The sequence below is a fragment of the Onychostoma macrolepis genome, chromosome 15 (genome assembly GCF_012432095.1).
Source record: "Onychostoma macrolepis isolate SWU-2019 chromosome 15, ASM1243209v1, whole genome shotgun sequence".
Lineage (NCBI taxonomy): Eukaryota > Metazoa > Chordata > Actinopteri > Cypriniformes > Cyprinidae > Onychostoma > Onychostoma macrolepis.
The window spans coordinates 26,763,788-26,775,043 of record NC_081169.1 but is presented as its reverse complement, the minus strand read 5'-3'; the positions used below and the strand labels follow the sequence as shown (position 1 = coordinate 26,775,043).

At 35.6% G+C, this 11,256-nt stretch overlaps 1 protein-coding gene across 1 annotated transcript in view; it reads left to right on the top strand.

Annotated features, from left to right (window-relative positions):
- The first annotated feature begins 924 nt into the window (after positions 1–924).
- Positions 925–11,256, top strand: part of slc36a4 (solute carrier family 36 member 4) — a 28,569-nt gene continuing 18,237 nt past the window's right edge. The window contains exons 1-5 of the mRNA XM_058745370.1: positions 925–1,212; positions 5,693–5,820; positions 7,833–7,932; positions 8,085–8,175; positions 8,773–8,861. Of these exons, the coding sequence (XP_058601353.1) occupies positions 5,799–5,820; positions 7,833–7,932; positions 8,085–8,175; positions 8,773–8,861 (302 nt within the window). The 5' untranslated portion in view covers positions 925–1,212; positions 5,693–5,798. The remainder of the gene's footprint in view (positions 1,213–5,692; positions 5,821–7,832; positions 7,933–8,084; positions 8,176–8,772; positions 8,862–11,256) is intronic.

Sequence of the window (11,256 nt, the reverse complement as noted above, 5' to 3'; positions counted from 1 at the left end):
TCTGCATTTGCTTGCAAAACTTTTCATGCTCTTTTGCAAAAGTAATACAATTCCTGTAAAACTTTGCATTCGCTCACAAAAGCATTGAACTATAGTTTTTTACTCCCACTTCACACAAAATGTTTGTGAACAGAAAAAATATTGAAATACTTTTGCTTTGCATTACCATGTCACTTCTAATAGGAATTAAACCAGACTAGAGTGTTTAATGTCTTCTGTCTAGTTTAGACAAACTACACACTTTCTCTGCCTGCCGGAAGAGAACTTGTCTAATTTGTTTTTAAGAAAATTGCCCCTTTTGAAATTTGCTCATATAAAATCAAAGTATTTTATCACTCTAAAATTGCATACCATACAATAATTTAAATATCACCGGCATACATGATTATTGTATTGATATTTACGATTGAGTTTTTTGACTGTTTTTGAATGCCTCAGGAGAAAACTTCTTAAGGAGACAGGTAACAAACAAAAAAATAAATAAATGAATAAAAATCAGCTGCTAGCGTAACAAAATGTATGAAATATAGTGAAATATTCAGTATCTGAAATCTGTATGTTGGGGAAAAAATGTCAGGAAAATAATTTAGCCTGCATTCTGGTGTAGTAACTGCTAACCAGTCAACTTTGACTCCTGGGGCCAGTTGCATAAACTTAGCCACCATGTTAAGACTGTGTCTGAAGAACTAGTTTGACCAACTAGCAGTTGCCAAGGGGTAATCAATCTTACTTTTCCAATACAAATAAGATCAATCTAGCCTACCTTTTCATAACTAAATTTAAAAAAAAGTTATGACCAGCCTTGAAGAAAAAACAAATATTAGATGACTAACTTTTTAAGACTATTCTAAACAGTTTATGCAACCTGCCCCATGCCAAACACAGCGGCTGTATTTGTGTCGCGGCCCCTTTAAGGAGCTGCTCCGTCGTGACGCCGGTGACGTGGAGCGCATAGTTTGTGTGTGAGATCCTGTGATGATGTCCACTGTCTGGGTGAATCTCATCCGCTGTGATCCACTACAAATCTCCAGCGGGACTTATCTTCATTGACGGGGGGCTCCTTTCCAATGGCATGCCATCAGTCTAGGCTTGAGTCATCTGATCGCGCGGGTTGTTCGATGCGGATGTCGGATCCAGCGCAGGGCCGGTGAGGGACGCGCATGAAGCCGGAGAGAGCAACAGAGGAGCGGCTGTGATTTCTGCGCTCCTTCGGTAAAGACGCCTCCACCTCCACTACTGAACCCATCACTCTGTACAGCTTATAATGCTCTACATAAGTGGTTCTCAACTTGTTTGGCCTTGGGACCCACGTTTTCCCATGGTCATCAAGCTTTTCCCTCAATAAATTCCTAATTTGCTGCTTATTAATAGTTAGTAAGGTAGTTGCTAAGTTTAGGTATTGGGTAGGATTAGGGTTGTAGAATAAGGTCATGTAGAAAAAGGTATTAATATGTGCTTAATTACTACTAATAAATGGCTAGTATACTAATAATATGCATGCTAATAAGCAACTAGTTAAGAGACCTTAAAATAAAGTGTTACAATATATACCGTATATATATATATATAATTTGTTGAAAAAACAAAAACAAAGCAAATTTATTTAACAAAAAAATAAGTTAAGACTGTTAAGAATATGATTAATACTGAATGAACAGCCTATAAGGTAAGGCTGTTAAATAGCAGGCCCGAACTAGTTTTTGTTAATACAATTAAGTCGATTTGAGCCACCACAGTCATTTATACATATACAAAATGACACAAAGTGAAAAAAAAACATTGTATTTTTGGGTTATGGAAACAACAGTTACCATGGTGAATATACAATACTGACATGAACTGAAACGTGGAAACTGCTCCTGAATAGAATTAATATCATACGTTCATGCAAATCCTTCCCAGCTAACACAGGCAGTTCCAGTTATGTGATTTGTCGGTACTGTACTTTTATTTCACGAGTTGCATGTTCGTAGTTTCTGCGCTTTAGTGAGCGTTCGCGCGTGCTATACAAGAGTGCGCGCTACGAACACAGTATAAGGTCTGGCAGGACATGATAGTTCGTTTTTCTGAGGTGAGAGACTTTGTATTTCATAACAAGTTACGAAAATAACGATAGAATAATGACACTGACTTTAAGCCTGTCAACATCTCATCTGACCGCAGATACTGAATCGGGACAGCGCGTTTTTCTCAGCCACTCTTTACTTAAACTGCATCTGACAGAAGTGTCAACAGCTTTCATGCATGTCTTTTAAAATAAACGTCTCGCAGCAGAAAAACATTAAGAAACTATAGCTTCTTTGGCCGTACACTCCAAGACCCACCAGTTGAGAAACACTGCTTATCAACATTTAACTCTTTATATTGCTTTAGTTTAAACTCTAAACTTATTGTTAACAATTGTATTGTGTATGTGTTATGTTTAATTAAACGATTAATATATTTTAATGATATTTAGGAAACACATTTATTAAAATAAAAAATAAATAAATTATATATATATATTATTATATATATGTGTGTGTGTGTGTGTGTGTGACCCCGGATGACAAAACCAGTCTTAAGTGTCAATTTTTCGAAATTGAGATTTATACACCACCTGGAAGCTGAATAAATAAGATTTCCATTGATGTATGGTTTGTTAGGATCGGACAATATTTGGCCGAGATACAACTATTTGAATATCTGGAATCTGAGGGTGCAAAAAAATCTAAATATTGAGAAAATCACCTTTAAAGTTGTCCAAATGAAGTTCTTAGCAATGCATGTTACTAATCAAAAATTAAGTTTTGATACATTTACGTTAAGAAATTTACAAAATATCTTCATGGAACATGATCTTTACTTAATATCCTAATGATTTTTGGCATAAAAGAAAAATGGATAATTTTGACCCTTACAATGTTTTTTTGGGTATTGCTACAAATATACCCCAGCGACTTAAGACTGGTTTTGTGGTCCAGGGTCACATATATGTGTATGTGTATGTGTATGTGTATGTGTATGTGTATGTGTATGTGTGTGTATGTGTATGTGTATTTATATTTATACAGTGAGGAAAATAAGTATTTGAACACCCTGCTATTTTGCAAGTTCTCCCACTTAGAAATCATGGAGGGGTCTGAAATTGTCATCGTAGGTGCATGTCCACTGTGAGAGACATAATCTAAATAAAAAAATCCAGAAATCACAATGTATGATTTTTTAACTATTTATTTGTATGATACAGCTGCAAATAAGTATTTGAACACCTGTCTATCAGCTAGAATTCTGACCCTCAAAGACCTGTTAGTCTGCCTTTAAAATGTCCACCTCCACTCCATTTATTATCCTAAATTAGATGCACCTGTTTGAGGTCGTTAGCTGCATAAAGACACCTGTCCACCCCATACAATCAGTAAGAATCCAACTACTAACATGGCCAAGACCAAAGAGCTGTCCAAAGACACTAGAGACAAAATTGTACACCTCCAGAAGGCTGGAAAGGGCTACGGGAAATTGCCAAGCAGCTTGGTGAAAAAGGTCCACTGTTGGAGCAATCATTAGAAAATGGAAGAAGCTAAACATGACTGTCAATCTCCCTCGGACTGGGGCTCCATGCAAGATCTCACCTCGTGGGGTCTCAATGATCCTAAGAAAGGTGAGAAATCAGCCCAGAACTACAGGAGGAGCTGGTCAATGACCTGAAAAGAGCTGGGACCACCGTTTCCAAGGTTACTGTTGGTAATACACTAAGACATCATGGTTTGAAATCATGCATGGCACGGAAGGTTCCCCTGCTTAAACCAGCACATGTCCAGGCCCGACTTAAGTTTGCCAATGACCATTTGGATGATCCAGAGGAGTCATGGGAGAAAGTCATGTGGTCAGATGAGACCAAAATAGAACTTTTGGTCATAATTCCACTAAACGTGTTTGGAGAAGAAGAATGATGAGTACCATCCCAAGAACACCATCCCTACTGTGAAGCATGGGGTGGTAGCATCATCTTTGGGGGTGTTTTTCTGCACATGGGACAGGGCAACTGCACTGTATTAAGGAGAGGATGACCGGGGCCATGTATTGCGAGATTTTGGGGAACAACCTCCTTCCCTCAGTTAGAGCATTGAAGATGGGTCGAGGCTGGGTCTTCCAACATGACAATGACCCGAAGCACACAGCCAGGATAACCAAGGAGTGGCTCTGTAAGAAGCATATCAAGGTTCTGGCGTGGCCTAGCCAGTCTCCAGACCTAAACCCAATAGAGAATCTTTGGAGGGAGCTCAAACTCCGTGTTTCTCAGCGACAGGCCAGAAACCTGACTGATCTAGAGAAGATCTGTGTGGAGGAGTGGGCCAAAATCCCTCCTGCAGTGTGTGCAAACCTGGTGAAAAACTACAGGAAACGTTTGACCTCTGTAATTGCAAACAAAGGCTACTGTACCAAATATTAACATTGATTTTCTCAGGTGTTCAAATACTTATTTGCAGCTGTATCATACAAATAAATAGTTAAAAAATCATACATTGTGATTTCTGGATTTTTTTTTTTTTAGATTATGTCTCTCACAGTGGACATGCACCTACGATGACAATTTCAGACCCCTCCATGATTTCTAAGTGGGAGAACTTGCAAAATAGCAGGGTGTTCAAATACTTATTTTCCTCACTGTATATATATGCATATATGTGTTTATATTTTATATAGAAAAACATATCTTTCTTTCTTTATTTATTTATTTATAAAGCACTTTCACACAACTACCAGTTGATCCAAAGAGCTGTATAATACAACTAAAATAAAACAGATAAGAGACAACAGAACGTCAAAACACAGCATAACAATACAATTGACATGGCTAGACAAAAGCTATTGACAGAAGATGTTTTTTTAAGCCAACATTTAAATACAGGCAAAGAGGGCGCAGCTCTGATAGAAGCTGGTAATTTGTTCCATAGACTAGGACCAGCAGCAGCAAAAGCTGTTATATATATAAAATATATAAAAACATTTTTAAGTATATATTGAAATAATAAAAAATAAAATTGTGCTAAACACCAATTTTTAGTAAACACATTTTATTCCAAAAGTTCAGTAAATAAAATGTAAATACATTTTATATTCTAGTAAACAAAATGTCTATTAAATATATTGTGTAATATTGTTTGCATAACAATTATAGTAGTATTATATCATATGCATTATATGTACTATTATGCACGTGTATGTGTGTTTATATATAACATTTATTTTTAAAAGTAGCCTACATCTTTAAATATTAAATATATATTGTAATAAAACTTTTAATAAACACCTTTATTTTATATTATATTTTGTATTGTTTGTGTAACTATTATATAGATTTTATTATTATGATTATTATGTAAGATATGTAATATATAATGCATAATAATATAATATAATATTCCCATACATTTGGGTTTAATAGTAAATGTGGTGACTTTACTATTACTCTAAAATGTGAAAAATAGCCATGATAAAGAATAGGTGTGTCCAAACGTTAAGTCTTTTGCTTAAGTATGCTTTTTACTGCTTAACAATTAGAAGCTGCTTTGACATTTCATTGTTTAATGTAATTACAAAGAGAAGTTAGTTTTAACATGTCACATTAGTGTACAGCAACAATCAAATGTTGTGAAGTCGATGTGTTTGGAGTGTAATGAATGTGTGTCATTGCATATGTCGTCTACAGCTGATCCCCCTGTGTCAACTCATCAGAGCTCAGTACACAACACACACCTGCAACATAATCAGCTTCAGCGGGTTTGAATAAACACCTTCCAGATGAGCAGCACAGGATGCCAGCACCTGAACAACTAGGTAATGATGTGTGTTTTACACCACAGATCACACTTCATTACTTTCATGCATCTCTCTACATTAACAAAAAAGCACCACAGTACTACCATGTAATTGTATTCTTCTATATAATAGATTAAATTATAATATTTTAAACAATTTTAATAAACACCATAACTTTTTATTTAAACACAATTACTTTATTTAAAAATCAGTAAATATAAACGTTTAAAAAATATTTCAGTGTGTAGTATTGTTTGAATAACATTTATTATTATTAATAATAATATGCATTTTTAGGTATATACCATGCATTTTTGTGTATATATGAAATTTTATGTATATATATATATATGTGCATTTAAAATGGTTCAGGTCATACTTAGAAGGGAGAGGTTATTATGTGAGTATAGGAGAGCATAAGTCTAAGTAGACGTCCATGACATGCGGAGTCCCACAAGGCTCAATTATTGCACCGCTCTTGTTTAGCCTTTATATGCTCCCACTAAGTTAAGTAATGAGAAAGAACCAAACTGCCTATCACAACTATGCAGATGATACCCAGATTTACCTAGCCTTATCTCCAAATGACTACAGCCCCATCTGTGCCAGAACTTTCTTCAGTTAAACAAGGAAAACTGAAGTCATTGCATTTGGAAACAAAGATGAAGTTCTCAAGGTGAATGCATACCTTGACTCTAGGGGTCAAACAACTAAAAATCAATTCAAGAATCTTGGGGTGATTCTGGAGACAGACCTTAGTTTTAGTAGTCATGTCAAAGCAGTAACTAAATCAGCATACTATCATCTCAAAAACATTGCAAGAATTAGATGTTTTGTTTCCAGTCAAGACTTGGAGAAACTTGTTCATGCCTTTATCACCAGCAGGGTGGATTATTGTAATGGTCTCCTTCCAAAGAAGACCATTAGACAGCTGCAGCTCATCCAGAACGCTGCTGCCAGGATTCTGACTAGAACCAGAAAATCAGAGCATATCACACCAGTCCTCAGGTCCTTACACTGGCTTCCAGTTACATTTAGGATTTATTTTAAAGTACTTTTACTCATTTATAAATCACTCAATGACCTAGGACCTTAATACATTGGAGATATGCTCACTGAATATAAACCTAACAGACCACTCAGATCATTAGGATAGAGTCAGTTAGAAATACCAAGGGTTCACACAAAACAAGGGGAGTCTGCTTTTAGCTATTATGCCGCCCGCAGTTGGAACCAGCTTCCAGAAGAGATCAGATGTGCTAAAACATTAGCCACTTTTAAATCCAGACTCAAAACTCATCTGTTTAGCTGTGCATTTGTTGAATGAGCACTGTGCTACGTCCGAGCTAATTGCACTGTATTTTATGTATAATAATTTTTATTTCTGACTTTTCTAAATTCATTTTAAATCAATTTTTAAATCATTTTAAACGTTTTTTAAATTTCTGGTTTTATTGTTGTGATTATTTTTTTATGATTATTTTACTTCCTTCTATGTAAACCACTTTGAATTACCATTGCGTATGAAATGTGCTATATAAATAAACTTGCCTTGCCTTGCCTTGCCTAAAATGTTTTTAAAATATTTATTGAAATGTAAAAAAAAAAAAAAGTAAAATAAACACATAAATATATTTCTATTCTATAAATGTGTTTTTTTAACACCACCTAGTTGTGAAATGTTCATTTAATTTAAACTACACCAGTGCTTTCCCAGCAGAGACACCTGTGTCCTTTAAACTTTAGGGCAGCATTACCTCTTTCTTTGGTTTGTGGCTGACCTGTTTTGATCACCAGATACATGGTCTGAAAACACAGCGTCCACATTAGGCTGTGCGGACACACTATTTTGAGCTACTCAGGTGTTTCTTAATGAACCAAATAAAGCATCAGGCTGCTGTTTTTATGCAGACCTGTTCTTATTTTTTCATTCATGAACTAGATCTGTTTAATTAGGCCATGCATTTAACACTGTGTAAGATCCAATGCCTTTAAGCCTGTAATTTTATTTCAAATATGTCACGGAGCAGACATGGAGGTGATGACCCCTCTAATGGAGGAAGAAGGAGGTGAGGAGGAGGAGGATGCAGACGTAGATGAAGACTCAGAGCATCTGCCGCAAGGCATCACGTGAGTCTCACCTGGTGTCTCACATCAGGGTTTCTTTTGTAGGTGTTTGTTTGCAAACAACAATTTCATCTGTAGCAAAAAATGTGTGTATATATAAACAGCATATTGACAACATTAATGTGAAAAAAACATCAGTTTTGTCTGTTCCTCAGGTTTACTCAAACCCTGCTGCATCTCTTAAAGGGGAATATCGGCACAGGATTGCTTGGGCTTCCTCTAGCAGTGAAGAATGCTGGGATAGTGGTATGTAGCATCACAGCTTCTTCTGTGAAAACATATGAGTGATAAACCCGGTGTAGATTTCATCTTCTCAAAGTTCAAAACTGACCCTGAATATGAACACATTCTAGATTTACATCCAGGTTTTCAGGGTCAGACTGTTAGTAAAACCAGATCATGAATCTGACTTACAGACTCTAAATACCTGAAATGCTCGAGGGGAGTAATAAATGTATTTGTTGTTCCCACAAAATACAGTTGCAGCTTTATTGCCCCTGTAATTAGATTGGTTTGTTTTCACCATCGTGTCCTGATCGCTGGATACTGACTGTTTAATGGGTGGACAGGCTCAGATGTGAGTTTAAAACAGGTCAGACTGGTTTACAGTCTAAACCTGTATAGTTTGTAGTGTTTGCTGACAGCCCAACTGCTGTTGGTTTGTAAACGTGTCAGTCCACAAACTTTATTGGCGTCATAAAGGCCTCATACAGTAAGCAAGCAAAGTTCACGCTGAGAGAGAACGATAAGGCTTTATTGCTGTAGAAGACACTTTAAACAGATATTATGTTTCAAACTGTTTTAAAAGTGTCTAAAACACAGATTTCTCTGTTTTTGCTCCAGCTCGGTCCGGTCAGTCTGGTTCTGATGGGCGTTGTATGCATTCACTGCATGCACATCCTGGTCAACTGCAGTCATCAGCTCAGTGAGCGGTAAGAACACACCAATCATAGCGCACCGCCTCACTCTCCACAGCCAATCACATTTCAGCTTCTGTTTCTTTTTTTTTTGAGTCCTGGCCTGATGTTTGAAGATGCAGTTGAAATGAAATGTGAGGGCGAGGCTTTTTTATTAATGGAGAAGTGGTTTGATTTTGAAAAGCAGAACTAGGACTAGGTCTAACAAAGCATGGTTCCTGTGGTTAATCGGGTTCTATGATCAGTGATTATTTTAATAAAATAATAATTTTACATTGGAGCTGGGGTGCGTTGGCTGACGCACATGCTTATGTCACATTAAGTGACCTAGGTTTGAGTTATTTTAGTCAGGGTTATTGTACTTAACTAAAACTGAAACTAAAATTAAAACCATAGAAAAATCGTTACTTGAATTAAAATAAACATTAACTGGAAAGAAATATACATATTTCAACTAGTTGCAAAGGCAGAATTATCATACTAAAATAACTAAAACAAAAACTAAAATATAAATGGATCAAAAACTATACACACACACACACACACACACACACATATATATATATATATAAAACAAAAACAAAAAACACAACAGAATTAGTCAAATTAAAATGAAAAAAGAAAGAAATAAGATAAAATAAAAATAAAAACTGATTCAGAGTATGAATAAAAACTATAATAGTATCTCAAACAACACTGAGTTTATTAATATTAGAATTATATTGGAAAGTTTTTTTATATTTATTATTTATATTTTAGTAAAATATTTAGCAATTTAGTTGTCTTTTTTGTCTACATGACATTGTCTGCATAGTTTTATTAATTTTATTTCAGTTTTACTTATTTTAGTTCATTTAAGTAAAAATGAGAAATGTTGTTTTGGCAACTAGACAAATAGGTTTATTATTAATATGTTTTTTAATATTTTCTTTTATTTCTGTTTTTATTTTTTTATGTAAAGGTGTTAGTTTTAGGTAAATATAGTAACCCTGATTCCTTTCCAATTTATGATGGACATTTTTTTTTTTTTTTTTTTTTTATGTATGTACTTTTTTACACTTTTTCTTCTTTTTTTTTTTTCTCATCTGAACCCTTTGGCCTAAAATATTTACTGGAAGACCCCTTATAATTAAAATTTTCAGTAATGTATTTGCTTGATCACAGTTCTGTGCTGTAGGTTAATTGTGACATGCTTGGCATGCAGGTTTTTATTGTTTTATAATTTATTTTTATTTTATTATTATTGTTGTTTTTTTATGGTTCTTGTTTCAGTCCCATTCTTCTCTCTGCTTCCTGTCATTCTTCACTTTGCCAGGATAATAGACAAAAATAACCCCCAAAATGCTAAAGTGACACAAAGCAGTTGTCCATCCAAGCTTTTAGATTAAGCATCACACAGTGCAGGTGATCGAAGGTGACTTTCAGATGATTGTGGCCCCCTGGTGGTTTTTGTCCCCTCTTTTCTTTGAAACTGTTGGTGACGGAGAACTGAAGCAAGCGAAACATGCCCGCAGTGGGAGCTGAATAAAGAGACTGCACGTAGCATTTCTGATGAGTAACCTGGAAAACAGATCTCATTAGCTGTTCAAATGAACATCAGAGTCTCAGATTGTTTGTAAAATTATAGTGGTTGTGTTTTTGCAGTCAGCTCAAAGATTTGAAGCGTGCATACTGTGTATTCTGAAGGCAACGGTTTCTAGCGTGTGGACTTTCCTGCAGTCTGGATATCTGTCTGTGCGTTCACACTTCTTGTGTGCGTTCCCGCTTCAAACGCGATCAAAGGCATGTCCCTCGGGTCTGACTCCAGGAAGCGCAGGCTGCTGCATCAGTCAGATGCGCCAGTGTTGGAGTGAAGAGTTGTCAACCTCAGACTCATCAGTGTGCTGTCACACGCTTGCCAAGTTATGGCAGTGAGGATATATTATAGACTAGAGAGATCGATATATTGACTAGACCAATAAATCAGATGATCTTTGGCTGTTTGGGGATTATTTCATCAGAATTATTATAAATAACTAAAACATGAGTCTTCAGTCTTCAGTGTCACATAATTCTTCAGAAATCATTCTAATATGCCGATTTGATTTCTGATTATTTGTGCTGCTTCATATTTTTGTGTAAACTATGATACATTTTTTTTATAGGATTCTTAGAGTAATAGAAATGTATTTGAAATAGAAAACTTTTGTGACATTATAAATGTCTTAAAGGGATAGTTCACCGAAAAATGAAAATTTGATGTTTATCTGCTTGCCCCCAGGGCATCCAAGATGTAGGTGACTTTGTTTCTTCAGTAGAACACAAACGAAGATTTTTAACTCAAACCGTTGCAGTCTGTCAGTCCTATAATGCAAGTCAATGGGCACACAATCTTTGGGAGAAAAAAAAACATGCACAGACAAATCCAAAT